General features: G+C 36.2%; 1 protein-coding gene across 1 annotated transcript; it reads right to left on the reverse strand.

The window, feature by feature from the left end:
* Positions 1-584: 584 nt before the first annotated feature.
* On the reverse strand, positions 585-15319 carry GSG1 (germ cell associated 1). Its single transcript, XM_023504586.2, has 6 exons — positions 15297-15319; positions 14010-14293; positions 12761-12808; positions 8676-8828; positions 3454-3565; positions 585-1045 (listed from the first exon to the last, which is right to left on the reverse strand). Exons 1-6 carry the CDS (start codon positions 15317-15319, stop codon positions 670-672), a joined length of 996 nt encoding a protein of 331 aa, XP_023360354.1. The 3' UTR covers positions 585-669.
* Between the last annotated feature and the right edge of the window lie 6596 nt (positions 15320-21915).

The following is a 21915-nucleotide window of genomic DNA, read 5'->3' on the forward strand; positions in this document are numbered from 1 at the left end:
TTATAAAATATAAAGAGCAAGTGATTCATGGCATTTTTTTGGTGGAGGAATAAGAAGAAAGTCATTGGAAGGACAAGGAAAAGAATTGGATTTAAAAATAGGAAAAGGATGAAAGCATATCCTTTGACTCCTCCCAGAGGTCTCAAATCAAAATCTTGTTTTATTGAGCACCTAACAAAAGGAAGGTACAATGCTAAACACCATGGAGAATACAAAGAAAACTGAGACGTCATATGTGATGCCAAATCACTTAACGATGTATTCTGTTTTCATCTCATGCTAGCCAGGATGACTCTGGTATACTTGCCTATAAGAGAAGTGCTAAAAATTCAGATGCTAAGCACAATCACATTGACAGCTTCTAATTCTCCCAGTCCTCAATAGACTATATATATCTAATTCTCCCAGTCCTCAATAGACTATATTAAGTAGAAAAGAGACCCTGGCTTCATAGTAGGAAATGGTGAGATGGGAAGAAGAGGCATCTGAGGAGATTTGGGAAGCTCTGGATAAGCTGAAAGATAACCTTGCACTTAGTGCCCAAAAGCCATGCTTAAAAAGGGAAGTTTGGAGTTGTACACATATTCCTCGTGGCTATAGGAGGTAAGATTTATTCTTTTTATGTGCCCCCGCCTCCTTATTCTCTCCCTTGCCTCTCCCATAGTAGTCCTAACATTGTTCTTCTTCAACTAATGATTCAAGCACTTCGTTTAATTTCATCCTAGGCTCTTGTGAAAGCATCTTTTCCTGTAGCTCTGAGCAAAAGTCAACCCCTATGGAGACCGAGTGGACAGACTGATTTTGGTCCTGGTAGAAGCTGCTCAGTTGGTCCCTGGAATTGGTTGGAGACCGTGACTGCTGCTGCTGCTGCCACTGCTGCTGCTTCTGCAACAGAAGGCATTGGTAGTGTAGGGACGAGGAGTGGCTCAGGTTCTCTTTGAAGGATTTGTAGTGGCTACACTTGAATTCCAACACCAGCTTGGTGTAGGTGTTGAGGGTTGTGACGGCTGACATCATGCAACAGATGAAAGAAACCCAGGCCATGCTACGGAGGAAGGAACAGAAGAATTAAAAATGAGAATCTGACGTTGTTCTCCCACTTGATTGGAGGTTGAGTCTATGGGAATAAGAGGGCTTCCTCTTTTCATGCATTAATAACAGGAAGATATATTTTAGGGAATTAGGGTCCAGTGGGGAAAAGTAGATGTATAGTCTTACATCCGTATTTTGTGGATCAGACTATGGATATCTTAGGGGTTCATAGAGCTTCATGGAGTAATAAATTTAATCAGACTAGCTGTATGAATATTTAACTGTTGTTTTATAACTTGACCATGTTGGTCAGTACAGTAAAATTGTCTATTATGTTAGACACTGACATATTTAATGTGGTTTCTCTGGGCAAAGGTTTAGAGCTATCGGATTTATGCACTTCTCATGTCTTTTGGGAACTATTTTGAGTATACACACGAAAAAGCCTAGTATGGTCCCATATTCTAAGTGTCAAGAAGTTTCTATTCCTATCTTTTGACATTGTGCTGAGGAACCCTATCTCCTATGTTGTCTTCTGTCTGGAATATACACAACTTAAGATCATTGGGTTTGAATTTGGGGAGATTAAGTTCTCCAGTGAAAGGCAAGTGTTCATTCATTGAGAATACTCCCTTCTCCCCCACTCCTGTCTTATCCCGAGCAATCTCTCCAGTTATGAAAAGCCCCCAAACAGAAAATATTGTGAGTTTGAGGAGATTGTTTTTTCCTTTGCCTCTAACAAATTTATTGGAATAAGGCTACATTTTCTCCTGTTTTCCAAGGGCAAACTCAGCTTAGTTTGCTTATGAGGCTAGTGACCAAAGCTAAGAAATGCCCCAATGCTATAGATAATAAGAATATTCTGTGGGCACCCAAGTGAGTTTGGCAAGAACAACATTAAGTGTTTAGTAGTTGATGAAGATATCTTAAGAAAGAAATTTCAAGACTTTACTATATAAAGTAGCAAGTATCAGGAGAAAGTTAGGCATTAGATAATATTTAGCAAATATAGAAAAGCTAAAAAACTTTCCCCAATACTCTTAGTCTTTAGGTTTATGATGTTCTTTTTAGAATAGTGATTCCTTTAGGTACAGCTTTGTGTTTTTAGAGTATTACCAAAATTTACTTGGAACTCTGTAGACACTTAATAAATGACAATACTTTAGAAAAGGGATTCTTTACCTAGTATCTATTGATTTCATGGGATCTGTAAATAGATTTCAAGAAGTGTATGAATTTGGATGGTAAAAATTATAGTTTTATTTTCACTAACTCAATTGAAATCTATTGTTTTTTGGATTATTTTTTGGATTATTAACGTATACAACAAAAATCATTCTGAGAAAGGATGTGGAGGCTTTGCCAAACTTCGCAAAAGGGTTTGTGACATGAAAGAAGGAATGACCACTGTTTTAGAGAATAACTAGTAATTAGATGAGGAAAGTAGAAATGTTCAGACACTTCATTGAGAAAAGTGAAATCATTTTGAAGGAAGAGAAGATTATAGTTTTTCTTTCCCTCATTTTTTTTTGGGGGGGGGAAAGCTAGATAAATAACATTTATCTTTTTTTTTAAGTTACACCATGATTGTGAGGTAATTTATGGGGTAAATTGTAAGATTTTGTAGGACGGAATGGAAGTAGATGATTTTTCACATGTGGAAGAATGAGCCATTCATAGGCCTAGGAATTAAATCCACTCTCCTGTGCTCCAGATGCCAAAGGATCATAGATTTAGTTAGAATGGATATTAGAAGTTATCAAATCCAACTACTTTCATTTTACAATGAGGCCCAGAGAGGGAGGTGAGTTTTCAAAAAGTCACAGAGACCATAAGCTGGGAACTAGATCTTTTGACTCCAAATCTAATATTCTTTCCATTGCATTGTGGTACTTCTTACCAATAAGATGTTATCTAATTTCTCCCTAGAATAGATGTATTTTTTCAAGTAAATGAGGCTTATTTTTATAGCTCACCCAAAATCATGAGTCTTGTTACACAGCTCTCATTTCTCATGGATAACTTGACAAGTGCCTCTCCATGAGGCACTTGAATGGTGATACAGTTGGCATAACTTCATGAAGTTATGAAGATTTGTGCCATTATGAGTAGGAGGACAAATGAACTGGGCAAATTATTTGGGGAAAAAAACCTGGGGGAAGCACATTTGCACTTGCTGGGGGGAGTTGTGAATTGGATGTCACCTAATAGGCCTTTTTCATTTGGCTACAGTCCTTTTTGGGAATTAATCTTGGTTCTAATTACACAAATTTGACAGTGACAGTGAGGGATAAGGTGAAGACCAAGGGACACTAAAAGACCATCTTATAACACGTTTTTAGAAGGTGATCTAGCACCTTGGGACTGGAGGACAATGAAGAGTGTGTGTGTGTATGTAAAACAACATTTTGGTGAACATACTAGAAGGCCCAGCCATAATCCCAAGTATGTGGCCTCCAGTCTTCTGGTCCCAAGTTGACAGTTGCCTGGAAAACTTGTGTATACATCATGTGTGCCACCATCCCCAAAAGTCCTACAGAGGGAATAGGAAAGCAGAGTCTGTTACTATGTCTTATGATTTCATCTTTGGTAGAGTCTCCCTACTTTGAAAGAAATGCTCAATTTCAAAGACCATAATTTAGGAAACTACAGGTAATAATTGAGGAGTAGGATGAGGCAGGGTGTAAAGATGGAGGAGTCCCATGGCATTTGTCCTGACAAATAGAAAAACTGCATCCCATAAAATTCAAAACTATAGTGAAAACTGTTTGAAAGGTCAAGAGCGTCATCTTGATTAGTCAGTCATTCAATCAACATTTATTAAGTATGTACTATATGCCAGGCACTGTGCTAGCATTGGGGATACAAAGAAAGGCAAACTCATAGTCTAATTATGAACTGTTTAGACATAGTACCTGGAATTTTATTTCATTCTATTTTTTTTCCCTGAGGCAGTTGGGGTTAAGTGACTTTCCCGGGGGTCACACAGCTGGGAAGTGTTAAGTGTCTGAGATCAAATTTGAACTCAGGTCCTCCTGACTTCAGAGCTGGTGCTGTATCCACGGCGCCACCTAGCTGCCCCAGTATCTAGAATTTTACATCCACAGCCTTTGAAAGTGTCTTTTTCCTTGCTATATTTTTAGCTCAATGGTCTTATTTCCTTGCTTTCCTCCTTTTCCCTCCCCTGAGTTTTCCTACTTACTTTCTCTTCTTGGATTCTTCTTCTTTTTTTTCCCCCCTGGGCCAATATACCTATATCTTTCACTATATTTAATATATTCTTAAAAAGTTGTGGAATCATCAAATGCTATTTTAAATGCGCTGGAAAAACTTTTAATTTGAAGGATTCTGTGGTGAATAAATTTTCATGAAAAGCAAAGAAATTTTAGAAAATGCAAATTAACTCAATATCTCACATATATGATTTTAAAAAATAACACATAGGGACTTATATGAGTTGATGGAGAATGAAGTGAGAAAAATTAGGAAAACAATTTATATAATAATAACACTGAAAGACAACTTTGAATGACTTAAGAACTCTGATCTGTCAGTTACCAACTATGATTCCAGAAGGTTGATGATAAAACATGCTACCCACCTCCCCAAAGAGGTGATGAACATAGGATGTTACTAATTTGAGACTTAGTTTTACTTGTCTATGAATATTTGTTCTGGTTTTTTTTTTCTTTTTTAGTAGTGGGGAGAGAGGAAAGAGAAATCTGTTAATTTAAATAAATAAAATCATTTAAAAACTACAGGTGGGATAGTGTCTATAATTCATTTTCACCTCTCAACTAATACATTCTGACATGTTAATCACAAACTAGAATTCATTAAGAATAGGTTTGCACTCTTTACATGTATTTGGAAAAATAAAATACTATTGAAAATAAAAGGGGGGGGGCAGCTAGGTAGTACAGTGGATAGAGCACTAGCCCTGAAGTCAGGAGGCCCTGAGTTCAAATCTGGCCTCAGATACTTAATACTTCCTGGCTGTGTGACCCTGGGCTAGTCACTTAACCCCAACTGCCTCAGCAAAATAAAGAAAGAAAAAAAAAAGAATAAGCCTGCACCAAGAGTCATTTTCAAATGGATGAGTGTCAATATGAAGAGTTTTCAAAAGAATTACAAACTACTAACAACCTTTTGAAATATTGCTTCAAGTCACTTTTAACAAGGATCAAAACAACTCAGATTTGTTTATCACACATAAAATTTGGGGAAATGGCAAAAGATGGGAATAGTCAATATCTTAAGGAATGATGTGCATACTAATGTACATAATGTGCAATAGTTATCAATAATAATGAACTAGGTCATCTTGGAAAGCAATTGGGAATTATGCTAAGAAAGGGACTAAAATGTTTATATCTGTTAACACTGACTGAGGTTTCTCTACTAGGTATATATCCCAAGGAGAGCGAAGATAAACAGTAGTTTTTGGTAAAAAACTGGAAACCAAAGTTCAAGTGCATTGATAGGGAGAATAGTTAAACTGATTTTGACACATGCATGGCATTCTTACTGTGCCAAAAAACAAGTTGAATGAAGAATACAGCGAATCAAAGAGAGAATTTTATGAACTGATGAAAAATGTAGTAATAGTAGAAAAACTATATATATACATATATGTAAGAACTGCAATGGAAGTGAAAAGAAGAATAAAAATGAAAACATAATTATAATAATCACTCAGTCTCAAAAAAAGAGGATGACTGGATATGGAATATTACATTATTATTACATGAGTTGGTCATTTTGAGTTGATTTTTTTTCCCTTAAGCTTTATTCTTTGTTACGATAGATGGCCCTGTGGATAATGAAGGGTGAAGGGATATATTTGGAAATCAATGGAAAAGCAAAAGATAAAGGATTTTTTAAAGGGCAAGTTATTTCTGTGCATACCCTTTGAGTCAGCAGTGTTTCTACAGGGCTTATATCCCAAAGATATCTTAAAGGAGGGAAAGGGACCCACATGTGCAAAAATGTTTGTGGCAGCCCTCTTTGTAGTGGCTAGAAACTGGAAATTGAGTGGATGCCCATCAATTGAAGAATGGCTTAATAAGTTATGGTATATGAATGTTATGAAATATTATTGTTCTGTAAGAAATGATCAGCAGGATGATTTCAGAGAGGCCTGGAGAGATTTACATGAACTGATGCTGATTGAGATGAGCAGAACCAGGAGATACATGGCAACAACAAAACTATATGATGATCAGTTCTGATGCACGTGGCTCTCTTCAAAAATGAGATGATTCAAATCAATTCCACTTGTTCAGTGATGAAGAGAACCATCTACACTCAGAGGACTGTGGGAATGAGTGTGGACCACAACATAGCATTTTCACACTTCTTGTTGATGCTTGCTTACACTTTGTTTTTCTTCTCAGATTTTTTTTCTAGATCCAATTTTTCTTGTGCAGCAAGATAACTATATAAACATGTATACCTATATTAGATTTAACATATATTTTAACATATTTACCATGTATTGGACTACTTGCCATCTAGGGGAGGGGATGGGGGAAGGAGGGAAAAATTTGGAACAGGTTTTGCAAGGGTCAATGTTGAAAAATTACCCTTGCATAAGTTTTTGTAAATAAAAAGCTTTAATAAAAAGGGGCAAGTTATTTTAGACTAACCTAATTTCCATTTTTGATAGGATTGTTAGATCTTTAATAAAACATTTGGCAAAACTTTATATATACTTGTGGGAAAAAATGGTGAGATGTGTAAGCAGTTTCTCTAAAAACATTTGGGGATCCTTCAATAGGAAGAAAAGATGATTTTTTTTGGGGGGGGAAGAGAAGAAAGGGTAGTTCCGGACCTCTGATTTTTATCAGTGAAGGAATCTCCACTGACACAGATAGACTACTCTTCTGTAACTAAAAAATTAAATGGCTTGCCTGTGGTCAAACAAGTGTTGTATGCTAGACTTAAACCTAGCTTTTCCTGTTGCCAAGACTGGTCCTTTACCCCCATCAAGCTCTCTGTCTCAGTAGAGGGATATGGCAGGCAAAAATGCTAACAAAACCTTAGGTTGCATTGAGAAGTATAATTTACAGGACTATAGGAGTTACTAGTTCCTCATTATTCTATCCTTATTTAATTCTGGAGATCATATTTTAGAAAGGTAAGTAGGCGAATGTCAAAAGGAGATCAACCAGAATGGCAATAGTCCTCAAGATTATACCATATAAAGATCACTTGATGGACTATGACAATATTTAGCCTGGAGACAAGAGTTGTGGAAAACATGATAGTTGTCTTTAAATATTTAAAGGGCTGTCATGAAGAAGAATTAAACTTGCTCCGTTTGGTCATAGAGAGCAGGAGCAATGGGTGAAAGTTTCAAAGCTTCAAAGCTTAATAGGAGGGAGGGAGGGAAGGAAAGAAGGAAGAATGGGAGCAGAGAAAAGAACATAGTGACTTATTTTAGAAGGTAACTATTTGTGGCAGAAGGACATGGCAAGCTTCATGTGCTGTAACTAGTGGTGATAAAGTTCTTCCAGAAACACATGGGCAGAAACATATGTGCTTGCCTACTAGCCTAAGAGGATATATCATAGACATTGTTGCTGAATTTCAACCTGATGTAGGGAAAAGGAATTTCCTAAACACTATTACCTTGGAATTTAGCAAAGAAGAGAAATTTCTTGGATAGTGCTCTGAGACTAACCTCAAATTCAAGAGTTAAAGGAATTGATTTCTGGAGAAAGAATTCCTCAGTGCTCTCTTGAAGAAAGAAAATTAACCACATGACTCCTGCAACTGAATGGACACTAAGGTTAAAACTATGTGATGGGAGAACTAGGTATTTACCTTTGGCATCCTGAGATTATAATAAGTAATTTAGGTAGTATAAATATGAAGCAAGAGGTTATCTGTCTAGTAGCTCCAAAGTGTGTTTGTCTTCTGGGAAGTTCAACCACAAAGGTCAATAAGAAAATAGAAGGGAGTATTACTCCCATAGGAAAGCTAAGGATTCACTTGGATGTTGCCTCACTGGCAACTTAAGTTCAGTTCTTTCTTAGGGGAAGTATATATATATATATATATATATATATATATATATATATATATATATATATATAATTGTTTAGGACTTGTCTTTTGTGCCTTCTGCATTTTTTGTGAGCTACTCCATGAACAAGTATATTTATTACTTGAATGATTATAAAGGATCAGGGGATCCCTATTACACATTTCTGTGAAAAACTAGATAAACTATATTTGAAGATTTCCCAAAGTAAACTTTGGGTTTAATCAGTTGAAAATTATCCTTTTGGGTTAATCACTGAGATCATAACTTCTTCATGTGAGTCCAAAACCTATTGCTTGAGACACATATTTATATATATTACATATATTTGGAATTCTCTCTCCCTTATAATGTAAGATTCTTAAAGGCAGGAATTGTTTTGTTTTTATCTTTGTATCCCCAGCAGCTAACACAATGATTTTCACATTAATAAAAAAAATCTTTATCAGGTGAATGAATGAGTGATCAATGAGTTTCTAGTAGAGCACATGCCAAATTGATTCTTGTATGTGCAAGAAGTATACTGGGGTGATCCTTGAGGTTCCTTCCAACTTTGAGGGGTTTGTGATTCTGTGCTCCTAAGGGAGATATTCACCTGACAAAACGGAGGACATAGCAGCAAAGGCATCAAGCTTTAATCCACAGCCAGGGTTCCCAGGAAAGAATAATTCCAGTAGCAACAGGAGGAGGCTGATGGATAGCAGACTGATGTAGACAATCTCTGACCCCAGGGAAAACCAAAGTATTCCTGCCAGAAAGCAGAGAAAGGAGGTGTTATATCAGAACAAAACAGTAACCCAAAGTGCCAGTTGGGAAAAAAAAATAGGATGCACATACAAGATTTATTGTAAGCCAAGCTAAAGGTTAGTGAACAGAACAGCAGAGGAAGTCAGGAAAGTCTGATCTCATATGACATGTCTAATTTCCCTCTCCTTGAGATTACCTTATAGGATAGCTTTGTCTACTCTGCACACAATGGGCATTTCATAAATGTTGATGACTAATTAAATTCATAAACTTCTAGGGAGGTTCCTAGAAAGTCATTCTATTCTCATCTAATCATTTATAGATGGAATTTTTCCCATTACCAGACTCAGAGAAAATGTCACCTCCCACACATTTCCCCCCCTTCCCACTTCATTTGCTTCTTTAACAAATAGTTAGTTACTATAATGGAACCATTGGGTGAGGATAGTGGAGGGAATATGCAGTTCAGTGAATTAATAACAACCACAACAATTATTTGTTGTTGTTCAAGTTCAGTCCTGTCCAAGTCTTAACCAAAATACTGGAGTGATTTGCCATTTCCTTCTTTACCCCAATTTACAGATGTCTGAGTAAGTAATAAGTGTCTGAGTTTGAATTTAAATTCAGTCTTCCACTGAACCACCTAGTCTTCCTAAAAACAATAATTAGCATTTAATTTCAAGTGCTTTAAAATTAAATGTAAATATGAATACTATATATAAATGTAAATAAATACATATTCATTTGAAACAAGAAAAGTAAAAGTAGTTAAAATTATGTTTTAAAGAAAAACTGAAAATCTGAGCTTATAAAAGGTTTTTGAAGGCAGCTAGATTTTGCAGGACATAAAGTTCTGAGCCTAGAGTCAGGAAGACCCAAGTTCAAATCTAGCAATAGGCAATTACTGTGCAACTCTGGACAAGTCACTGTTTATGTCTCGGTTTCTTCAACTGTAAAATGGAAATTATAACAGCATCTACTTCCCAGAATTGTTGTGAGGATGATATGAGATAATATTTATAAAACACTTAGCATAGTATCTGGTACATAATACATAAATGTTGTTACTATATTATTATGGTGATTATTTACATATATGTTAATTTTATTTCACAAATTGCAAGACCTAGAAAGGTTATCTTTGAAGCTATCTGGTCAAACTTGTACTTGACCAACAATTCCTTCTGCAACTTCCTCAAGAGATAGTCATCCAATCTCTGCTTGAAGACCTTCAGTGAGGGAGGGGAAATCTATTTGGAGACATCCAAATTATAAGTCATTATAAGTAGTAGAGCATTTGGGAAACTTGTAACTCCAAGTAAACTTGGGATTCTGGGTGGACTTTTTTGTGGGTGCCATGAGCTTTTTATCACCTTTGTGGACTTGTTTTCTTCTCTCTGGAGCACAGATCTTTCCTGCTAGATAACTTCTATAAAGTCTGTTTTTACTTGGGTAAAAAAACAAAACAAAATACCCAAACATTTTGCAAGGGGTCACTTAGAAAAGTTCTGAGGATTTTAGATTTTAGTGCAATGATAACTCCAAGTCAACAGTGTGACATGATAGTCAAGAAAAACATTGCAATCTTAGGTGTGTACCCAGATTAAAAAAAACAAACATAATTGGAGTATTGTATTCAGTTCTGGTTAGCACATTTTAGGAAGACTATAAAATGATAAATGAAAGAGTGTCCAGAGGAAGGTAACCAGGATGTGAAAGGATCTGGAGTTTTTGCTAGATGAGGGTTAATTAAAGGAGCTGGGGAAGGTTAGCCTAAGAAAAGACTTAGGCAGAGGGGAAAGGAACAAGATGGGAAGGGAATGCACAGAAAATTTATTAAATGCCTTCCTAGAGCCAGGCCTGGTTCTAAGCACTTTACAAATATTAATCTATTTAATGGGAATATGAGAGCTAGTTTTAAATATTTTAAAGGCTGTTATGGGGAAGAAGTATTAAACTTAATACTTTAGAAGCTGATCTTTCCTTAAGTTAAAATTATGAGCAGAGCTGCCATGTATTTCATGTCCACAAACTGGGGAGCTCCAACAGTACACACTAGGAAATGACTGAGATTTTACACCGAAAGATTGGGATTTTGGTCAAAGCTTATGTGCTCTAAGATAAATTGGAACAGAAAATTTCAAAATTTTGAATATTACTAACTTTGCCAAAGTAATGTCGTCTTCTGCCCCTTAGACTAAGAGTGTCCAGTTAGCTATGGTAAGCTGGTGACGGGGATGGGTACATGTGAGCCAATTATTTTCTGTCTTTGGGTTTTCCTTGAATAGATCAAGTAGAAGGGGATAGGGAATGAGGAAAGGCTCTGTCTCCGAGGCAATGGGAAGATATGGCCTGGGAAAAGGGACTATCAATATCCTTCAGGTGCCAAAGCCAGAGCATGAAAGTGAGTTCTTTTCTCCTTTTGCTCTTGCTTTAACTTCCTATCTTAGACTTTTAGACCTTACCACAAGGTAAGTGCAAACCACTAGGTTATAAGATAAAAAAGAGTTACTTCCCACACAGTCAATGGCCAGTGTCATATAGAAAAGGCCTCTGAGCTTCCTTGAAAGATTCTCAGTCTGCAGCCTCATCCAATGGGTGCAAATAGAGAGAGTTGGGTGGCCCTATGCGGCCTTGGGCCTCACACAGTACACAGTACAATCATGGGTTGTGTCTGCAGAAAGGGAAGTCAATTATCAGCTGTTTATTAGGATCACATGATCCAAACCAATGGCTAACATTTGGATCATTCAAGTTTCCAAATATTCTTTTTGGGTCTTGAATTATCTGAAACTTGACTATAATTAATCATGGAATCATCCAGACTCAGTAAGAGGTTTGGGGTCTAAAAGTTCCAAAAAGTAGCTGTTGACATGATTACTGTCTTTAATTAATTATTGGCCTTGGCCAAATGACTTCACAAGTTTGGGACTAAAATTCCTTAATGAGAGGGTTGAGTTAGGAGTTTCTAAGATCTCTTTCAGCTCTAAAATGTGAAGCATCTGAGAACCGGGCAGTTCAATTCAATTCAATAAATACTTATTAAGTACCTACCTATTATGTACCAGGCACTATGCTGAGGGATACCAAAAAAGGCAAAAGACAGCTCCTACCCTTAAGTAGCTTACAATCAAATAGGGGAGACAACATTCTAATAGGTATATACAAAGCAAACTGTATGTAAGATAGATAAGAAAAAACTAAGAGTGAAGGCATTAGAATTAAGAGATGTTAGGGAGGGTTTCCTGTAAAAAAAATAAGACTATAGTCTTAGTGCCCAATCTTTATTTGATCTGGGTAGTCAAATGTGGAAAAAAAATAAACCTCTTAACCTTAGCTTGGAAAATCAAGCCAGCTACTGTGGAAGGGCTCAGAATATGTTTCCCTTTAATTGTTCTCAAGAAGTGTCACGTAAGAAAGAGGAAGCCGAGATCCTTGTGCTTAGGTGATCTCTGACAGCTTGGAAAGTCCCCCTTTTTCAATAATCTCAACATATCTCTCTGTCTTCTTCTAGCATTCATCTTTTCTTACTGCTACTTAATTATTCTATATCCAACATAGCCCAGAACCCAGATTCTATTCCTCTCACTTTTCCCACTGCATTGACACTTTCTATCAAGGTCTTGAGGAATGACAGTTTTTGTAATATTTAATGAATTAATTAAAGGGAAAGTGTTGATCTTTTGCTATGCCACTTCTCCCATTGTTATATACACTAAAGAAATGAGTTTCATCTGGGTTCAGTGCTTTAAACCAAAAGGAACTTTAGCTGCTCTAGTAAGGGAAAGGATGGAGGGTATAGGACATGTTTTGGGCAGGAGTTTCTTTCCTTGTTCCCCACATAATACCAGCGGGAGGCAATATACTCTGTCCCCTGAAAGGCAGGCTCCTTTATGCTTCATCTTTCAGAGAAATATCAAGACACATTCATACCTCTTTCAACTGGTGGTGTGAGTTCAATGAAACTGCGGCACTTCTCCCCTAAAATAAAGACAATAAATACACACAGAAGCAGGTAGGTGACATCATGGGGAGGCAGAGGAAGCCAGAGATCCTTCATTTATCAGTTTTCCTACTACCTAAGTTGTCTCACCTTCATGAAGGTGCTGCCTTAGAGCCGTAGAGGACAAAATCAGTTCATAAGCATCACCATTATTATGATTAATGTAGCAGAGATTGGATTGGAGCCCACTCCATGAAGCACCCTTGAGCCTGAAGGGTTGAGTGGGCATCCAGTGGAGTATATTAGGAGTTGAGCTTGTTCTTATGCCAATTTCAGTGAGACGTGATGAGAATTGGAAAGGATTTTAAAAGCAAACTACCCCACCTTTTTTATTTTATAGATGTAGAAATTGGGGCCCAAAGAAGATCAACTGACTAAATTATAAAGCTAGAGAAAGGAGACAGGGACAGAACCCAAATTTCTTATTTCCTATTGTGTTCTTTTTGTTATAGAACGTTGCCCTTTATTTCTTTTTATTAATTTTCTTTTAATGAAGCTTCATTGTAATAAAACAGGGCTTCTTAATTGGGATCTATAAATTTGTTCTATCTATGTATCATCTACTTATCTATTTATACTCATACATACACATGTATATGAAAACTTTTAATATAACTTCATTGTGAATGTTATGTAGTTTATTTTACATATTTAAAAATTATGCTGAGAAAAGATCCATAAAGTTTTACAACACTGCCAAAGGGATCCTTGATATATAAAAAATCAAGCAACTCCTCTGCAGCACAATTGTTTTTTGTGCAGAAATTATTATAAAATGTGAGTAATAAGGGAAATTCTTAAAGGTAATGTTTTTGTATTCTTAACTGAAGATGTGAAGAATGAATAACCAGTAAAGAATGAATAACCAATGGAGAATACTGATTTTTCATCTTTTAGGAGGTAGTGGATAGAATCCTGGCTCAGTTATCAGGAGATCCTGGTTCTAGCCTTGGCTTAAGTTGTATGACTTTATGCATGTTTCTGCCTCACTCTTTTGTTCTCAGTTTTCTTGTCTGCAAAATCAGAGGCTAAGAATTTCAAAGGTGCATCTGTGGTTCCATGAAAGATCTCTATGGGGCAGAGGCAGAGGAGTTCTTGTCATTCTGTTCCTTAAGTTGCTTTCATCCTCAGTTAGATAACCTAAAGCTATTCCTGAGGTTTCTGGGATGGAGATATTACCTGAGCTTTCCATGTTCTCCTCGCATGAGAACCACATTCCGGCATGGAAATAGCGAAAGGAGAAGCGGTCATCTCCTGTCTCCCAGCTGTAGTTCACCACTTCCTGACTTGATGCATTGCTGCTCCCCCCATCCATGGGCACGGGCATCCCAATGCACTTGGTAGCCATACTCTTTCCACACAAGGGCTTGGGCACTTTCTGTGTGCCCACACACCAGTAACTGCCAAGGAAGGATGTGGTAGAGAGACAGAGGGCCAGCATGTTGAGGATGACTGCTACAATAGTATGGTGATGGAGGGCCAGGAGCTTCAAGAAATCCATCTGCAAGAGACAAACATTTGTAGGGGAAGGAACAGGAACACCCTTTCAGATTTAGCTATTTCCCTTTTTCATTCCTTGAATTCACATCATATTTCTGCCTTTACTGGAAACCAAACTCATGATAAAATCTTTTTTCAGTGCTTGTATGAAAATTCTATTTTACTCAGCATATCTGAAGAAGAACTTGTTATTTTTCCAAGTCAATCACCTCTTTTCCTAATCTCTAAGTTTTTTATTGAGGGTACCACCATTTCTACAGGCATTAAATTTCCAGCTTACAGTAGATGTTATCTTTCACTCTTTATGCTCACTTATTCTCTGCTTTATTCTTTATTCTCATTTATCCAATCTGTTGCCAAGTCTTATTAATTCTTCCTCTAAATATCTCTCAGATCAGATCTTTTGGTTAGAGCCAACCATTTCATCTGGATAATGCAAGAGCATCTTTATTGGTCTCCCTGCAACTAACCTCTTCTCTCTTCTATCTTTTTTACACAGCCACATATTTTTTTTATAGCTCTTTGGGTATCGTTCTTTCTTTCTTTATTTTTTTATTATAGCTTTTTATTTACAAGATATATGCATGGGTAATTTACAGCATTGACAATTGCCAAACCTTTTGTTCCAATTGTTCCCCTCCTTCCCCCAACTCCCTCCCCCAGATGGCAGGTTGACCAATACATGTTAAATATGTTAAAGTATAAATTAAATACAATATAAGTATACATCACACAGCCACATTTGATATTCTTAAAGCATAGGTATATATGACTTTTATCATTCTACTGTCCCAAAAAAACCTGATTGATTTTTCATTTCCTCTAGGATAAAATATGAATTCCTCTATTTGATGGTTACAGCCCTTCACAATATGATTTCAATCTTTATTATCAGGCTGATTATTATTACTCTTTTTCACATTTTATATTCTAATTAAATTGGTCTCCTTGCTATTTCTTGTATATGTTCTTCCACGTCTTGTCTCCATGCCTCTGCATGGACTGTCCTCATTCTCTGGAATGCTCTTCCTCCCTTTTTCTACTTCTTGGGATTCCTAGAAACAACTCTTGTCAACATGAAGCTGCTGGGATGGACAAGTCATTTGGGATTTCTTTGTCTTCATTACAGGAGAGTCACAGGATTAGCACACTCCTGGTACATAGTATGTGCTTAATAAATATTTATTGACTGATTGAAATGCTGTCATGGAAATAGTGAAAAGAAAAGTCATGATTGCCTATCTCCCAGCTATAATTTATCACCTTCTGGAACTTCATATTTATTTATCCACATATGTGTTATTCTCTACAAAATTCTACTCTAATACTCATTGTGGTGTGGAAGTGAGTTCTTAAAGGTTATGCTAACTGAGTATGGAGACTGGTTCATCACTAGTAGGCTAGTCATTTGGTGATGAGTTATGTGGTCATGGCAAGCTCTGATTAAAGGAAAAATGAAATGCTTTCTGAAACTGCAATGATATGTGGCAGAATGTCTACTTTGATTAAATCAGTGGCTTCTGCAGGAAGTAGCTGCTGAATTTCTAGACCAACTATCAACTTTAACATGTTTACACATGAGATCTTTGCCCAATAACCCAATGAGTGAACATTCTAATGGAGAAATCAGATCAATCTTGTCAATCTTACAGTAAATGAAATAAGAAGAATGAGATTGGTCTAAATGGAAGGGTGACTCACAAGTTCTCCTCTGAGAAGCAAATAAAAGAATTCGTGGGGCTGATTTTATCTTGTCCCCAAGGGCAACAAGAAACGTTATTTTATGAGGCAGTTGGTAATCATATTTTGAAGTATTTATGACAAGTATTTGCAATAAAAGACATAATGAAAATCTTTGTAGCTCATACTCTAAAATCTATTGCAGAGATTGAAGATGTGGATATATAAATTAGAGATTGGCCAATAAGGGCTCAGTCCTTAAGACAGGTACAATATGTTCTGACTGCAATCAATCCTAATGGAGTTGCGATGCTCTCACTTCCAAAAATGTGTGAGAGAGGAATCCTTTACCTCACTGACTCAGCATGCATAGGTATTTTCTACTTCATGGTGATTTGCTTTGTGATGATGAAAAGTCTCTTAATTTCTGTTGAACTGGAAATGAGTGTGCACATAAAAGGCTGGAACAGGAGAATTCTATTTCTCTTCCCTGGTAGCAATCAAGATAAGAATTGCTGTAAGCCTCAAGTTGGGAGGAGAGCTGAAATGGATAAAATTGGCAGTGACTTGTCATTGACTGACTATCTCCTTCCTAGCTATTATGTGACTATGACTATTTGTGAGCATCATCTCCTTTGTCTCTCTCATAGTTCTTTCTTGATGTTAGGTGAAAGAGCATTGGAGGTAGAACCCCGAAAGATCAGAAGAGCCACCAGGGGTTCAACAACTGGTATATATAGCAAAATTTGTAGTTAGCTGAAGAAACTTGAGTCCCCCAGAAGAATTGGCCCTGAGATCAGACTTGCATGGCCCAGTCTAATTGTGAATTGATCTGGCAGCCAGGAAACTTGTAAGCAAAGGAGTGACTCATTCATGGACTATGTCATTCCCAGAAGCAAATTTGGTGAGGAATCTCTAGAGAAAAAAGGCCATTTGAAGTCATGAAATTTCCCTTCCTCCAGGCTATGTATGTATGTAGGAATGTTTTGTAGGAACCACTTTACTTCTGAGTCCAGTCTTCCTAGGAACCAAGTGTGTGAATAGAGAGGAGGGTATGATCCTTGTTTGGAAAGTTTTTCTATTTTGCTCCTTGTTATACTTTATCAGTAAATTCTCCTTTGTAAGAATTAATTGTTGTTAATTGATTAATTGGTATTGGAGAGGTGTCTATTGATTGATATCCAGGGAAACATACCAAATGAGGACTCGTGAGCGATAATAGCTCTTAACATTCAATTTTTCACTATCATAACTAGAATCCTGAGGGTAGATGTAGCTATTGGGGATCTAACCTACTAGTCTGCATATATTTGGGAAAGTGAATATTACAACATGTAGAAAAATTTCACAGAAATTAATAAGATTTTCCAGATTAAATCAACATACTTTGAAACTTGGCAGTGCCCATGCAAAGGTAGGAATAGAAAAAGACTATAAGAAATATGGCAAAAATGCATGAATCAAGAACAAGGACTGAGAGAAGCTAAAGATATGTACATATTTATACATCTATGTATACAGAACTCTCATGCTTATTTTTTTCAAGAAAATAATTGGTGTTAGACATAGCATATATGAAATATAATATAATTTTCAGGAAAATAATTGGTAGGTTCTAGACATGATGAATGATGAGGTCCTGAATAGTGCATGGGGTAGGCAGAGAGAAATTGGAGAACTGATAAAAATTATTCTCTGGGGCAGGCAGGAAGAAGGCTCTGTTAATCAATTTAGTTCTGTGGTCATACCTTCTGAGGTAATCTAGTCAGAAATCCAAGTTATGTCAAATCCCTGAGGTTTTCCCTATAAAACAAGTTATGGTCTATAGCTTTTTTTTTGCTCTTCTTTGGGTCAGTCCACCAGGTACTCTGCTTTTGCATCTTTCCCTTTACCCCTCCTCCATGCTATGGGATATCTCTTCTAACCCCATTATACTTCTGACTCTACTTCTCTTCCTCTTTTAGCTAATTAGCTTTTTTAGGGTGTTAAATCCCTTTCAGGATTTACCCTGCCATCTAAGGGCACTTGTCTTTTATATGCTTTCCCAGCTCTAATCCATATTTACCATTCCTGGTTTACTTTGTCTGTAACCTCACCCTTTATATAGACCTACTTCTTGCCAAAGAGAACAGCCATTGTGAATTCTTCACATGACCAGACCTCAACATTTGAAGCCTACCATCATCTGGTGTCTACATCAGCCAGATCAATGAATACCATAAGAGACCACACACATAATACACAAAAGAAATAAGATTACATTGAAACGTACTAGAATCAACTCCTTACTGATGGTGGGAGTTGTTTCTGAATTAACTGTTTGTATATAGTTAGTTCACTAATTTTTAAAGGCAAAAATCAAAAGTACAAAAGTAGAAGAGAGAGTAAATATGAGAAAAAGCTATGACATGCAATTGAAGCAACTCAGTCCTGACCTTGTCAAAAAAGTTATTCAATTAAAAATGAGTGACAGATGGAAGAAAGAACATAAGCACATCATGTAATGATTTTCAACAGAAATTTAAATGATGTAAATCATGGACCGTTATCTAGTAAATCTAGTAAAACAAACAAAACCCCCACCTATAATGCAACCTAAAAAGCAAATATATGATATATGTCAAATAGGCAGAGATGGAAGTAAAAAACAGCACCAATTTAGAATATAATACTAATTTTTAAAATCTTACAAAGATGATGGAAGATTGTGAATAGCATTGTCTTATAAAATAGGCAAAAGAGAGTGAAACATTTCATTTACTTTTTCTTTTTCTTAAAAATTCAAAAAAAAATCTTTTTGGTGAAACATTTTTTCCTAGTTTTTTTTTTTCTTAATAGTATTCCCCTCCCCCCAATACATGTAAAGGTAGTTTTCAACATTCATTTTGGTAAGATTTTGTGTTCCAAATTTTTCTCTCTCCCTCCCTTACCTTTCCCTCTCCAAGACAGTAAACAATCTGGCATAAATTAAACACGTGAAATCCTTTTAAACATATGTCCATATTTGTCATCTTGTACAGAAAAAATCAGACCAAAAGTCAAAAAGCCATAAGAAAGAGAAAGCAAACAAATAAACAACAAAAAAAGGAAAATAATATGCTTTGATTCACATTCAGTCTCCATAATTCTTTCTCTGGATGTGTATGCCATTTTCCATCCCAAGTCTATTGGAATTGTGTTGAATCTTGGTGAAACATTTTTAAGGAAAGCTTGGTAAGAGATTCAATTAAGCTAATTATCCCAAGGACATTTTAAAGATCAGCTTGGAAGAAAGACAACAAAGGAAAAAAATGAAAAAGATCTGTAAAGATTTTTATAATAAACATTTTACATAAGCAAGAACAGTAAAGTCACTAACTTTAGCTTGAAGGAAGCCAAAGCATAACAAAATTATCATTGCATAATAAAGAACAGCTTAAAGGGTATCCCTTTTGGGAAACCAAGTCTCCAGTGCCAATGTATTAAACAAGTGGGTCCAGAGAGGAGTGTTACATGAGAGAGAAAATGTTATGGGTAAATGACAATAATTAAAAAAAAAAACAATAAAACACATACAAACAAAAAAAAACTAGCAGAACAGAAATCTATTTGAAGGAATGGAAGTAGGCATAAGAGATTAATGCAAAGAAGATGATTTTTATCTTGCCATAAAAATGAAGAAACTTCTATCTTTTCCTTCCCTAGCTTCTATAGGAACTTTCATATGCTTTAGGAGTCAAAAAAAATTACCAGAAGAAAGAAACTCAAATGAAAGACACTGACCTTCTAAGTTGCTCTTTTAGGTTGTTTGCTCTAAGAGGAAATGAAAAGGAAAAAAAAGGCAAAAAATGAATAAATGAAGGAAGATTCACCAAATCTGATCAAGAAATATGAACTTAATATTTTTCCACTTGCTATCTGAGCATTTCTATTGCTTCCTCCAAACACTTTGAGTCCTAAATTGGACAAAGAGAAAAATACTTTCAGAATTCAGTGACTGGATGATTTTAAAGCAATAAAGATTTTTTTCACTTAATATTTTATCCCCCCACCCCTTATTACATGTTATGATAGTTTTCAACATTCATTTTGTAAGATTTTGAGTTTTGAATTTTTCTCCCTCTCTTCCCTGCCCCCTCCCCAAAACAACAAGCAATCCTATATAGGTTATACATGCACAATCATGTTAAATATATTCATATTGTGAAGGAAGACCATCTCCAGTTGCCTTGATCTATATCTGGCCACTGGATCTAGATGGCTCTGGAGGGGAAAGTGAGGCAGCTGACCTTGCATAACCCTCCCCCACTTAAATCCAATTCACTTGCATGTCATGGCAACACCTCCCTGATGTCCCATTTCTTTTCAAGAGCAACAACAACATTCTGTGAAAGAAGAATACTAGTCAAAAAGAAAACTAAGAACAAAAGGAGGAAACCACAAGAATGAAAACATTTAAAAAATATTTAAAAAGTGAGAATGGTGTACTTTGATCTGCATTCAGACGCCATAGTTCTTTCTTGGATATGTATGACATTTTCCATTTCAAGTCTTTTGGAATTATCTTGGATCATTGTAAGCAATGGAGAATTTTCACTCCCATTATTCTCAACCAATATCCCTACCTTTTGCCAACACACACACACAGTCTTACTGGCTAGGATTTTTATTTTAGTCCTACTCAAAAGTAGTAACAATACTAAGGCCTTCAATCACAAACCGAAAGAAAGAGGTTTACTTATCTAGTGTTTTGACTATTACTGGTTTAGAATTTTTCTAGAGAACTTACATATTGAAGTGAAAGATGCCTAATTCTCTTATCTTGAGAGCTATAACAAGACTAGAGCAAAAGTTTGATGGTTATAAAGCTTTCTCTCTTATACTTGGCACATAATTTTTCTCTTTTTAGTGAAGGACTTTTTCCTAAAAGTGTCATTATTTTTTTCCTTCAGCATTCCCAAGAACTAATATTTCTATGTACTAATCAATACCTAGTGGAAATAATTTTATAAGGTGTAACTAATTTAATTATAAACATGTTTTTGGATCAGATTTGTTAATGGAGACTAATGAAGTAGACCCTAGAACTTTATACCTACCTAGAATGCCTACAGTACCATCCTGGCAACTCTTGAAAGAAGATGCAGACCTTGGAGCCTTGTATCTGTTAGCCTATTTGGACCCCAAGTTTTAACCATTTCCTAACCACGGATATCTTGGAGGATAGCAATTTCCCAATCACTTATTACTTTCACTTAAGTATCAGAGAGATTTCATGGCTGGCTGCTTACCCATGTCCCATTTCAACTTTCTCCACTCCTCTCTGAAATATGTAATCCATAACTAACGACTTCTATTCACTTTAGACCTCTTTTTTTCTTGGACCTTCCATCTTCTTATGTCATAGAGACCAAGCTTCCCCCAGGTGATGTTGCATTCCTGGTCACCTTCTCCAATACTGGCTGTACCTTCCCTTATACTATCCCATTGCTGCTGGAGGAGTTAGAATTCTCATTGCTTCCCACTTTTGCTTCTAGAACTTCCCTTTGCCACTATCTTCAGCAACCTTTTACCTTTTGACATTCACTCACTCAAAATTTATTAGACAGCCTAGTTCATGATTCCTGTTATCTATGACATTCCCTATAATTTCTACTTTTTTTCAGAAAATTCAATACTTGGCTCACTGTATTCTTTTCACCCCCCAATTCCTTCCTTCATAGAGAGGACTTCAGCATTCATGTTGAATTTGATCCCTCAAATTGCAAACTCCTTATTTCTTTATTCTTCTCAAATTCATGCTTTACTTCTCTTTCCTTCTTCAGCCATGCACAGGGATGATCACACCCAGATCTTGCCATCACATAGGTATTCTACTTCCAAGATTCAAAACTCTACCATTTTTATTTTTGATCATATTGTCATC

The sequence above is a fragment of the Sarcophilus harrisii genome, chromosome 5 (assembly GCF_902635505.1).
Source record: "Sarcophilus harrisii chromosome 5, mSarHar1.11, whole genome shotgun sequence".
Taxonomy (NCBI): Eukaryota; Metazoa; Chordata; class Mammalia; order Dasyuromorphia; family Dasyuridae; genus Sarcophilus; species Sarcophilus harrisii.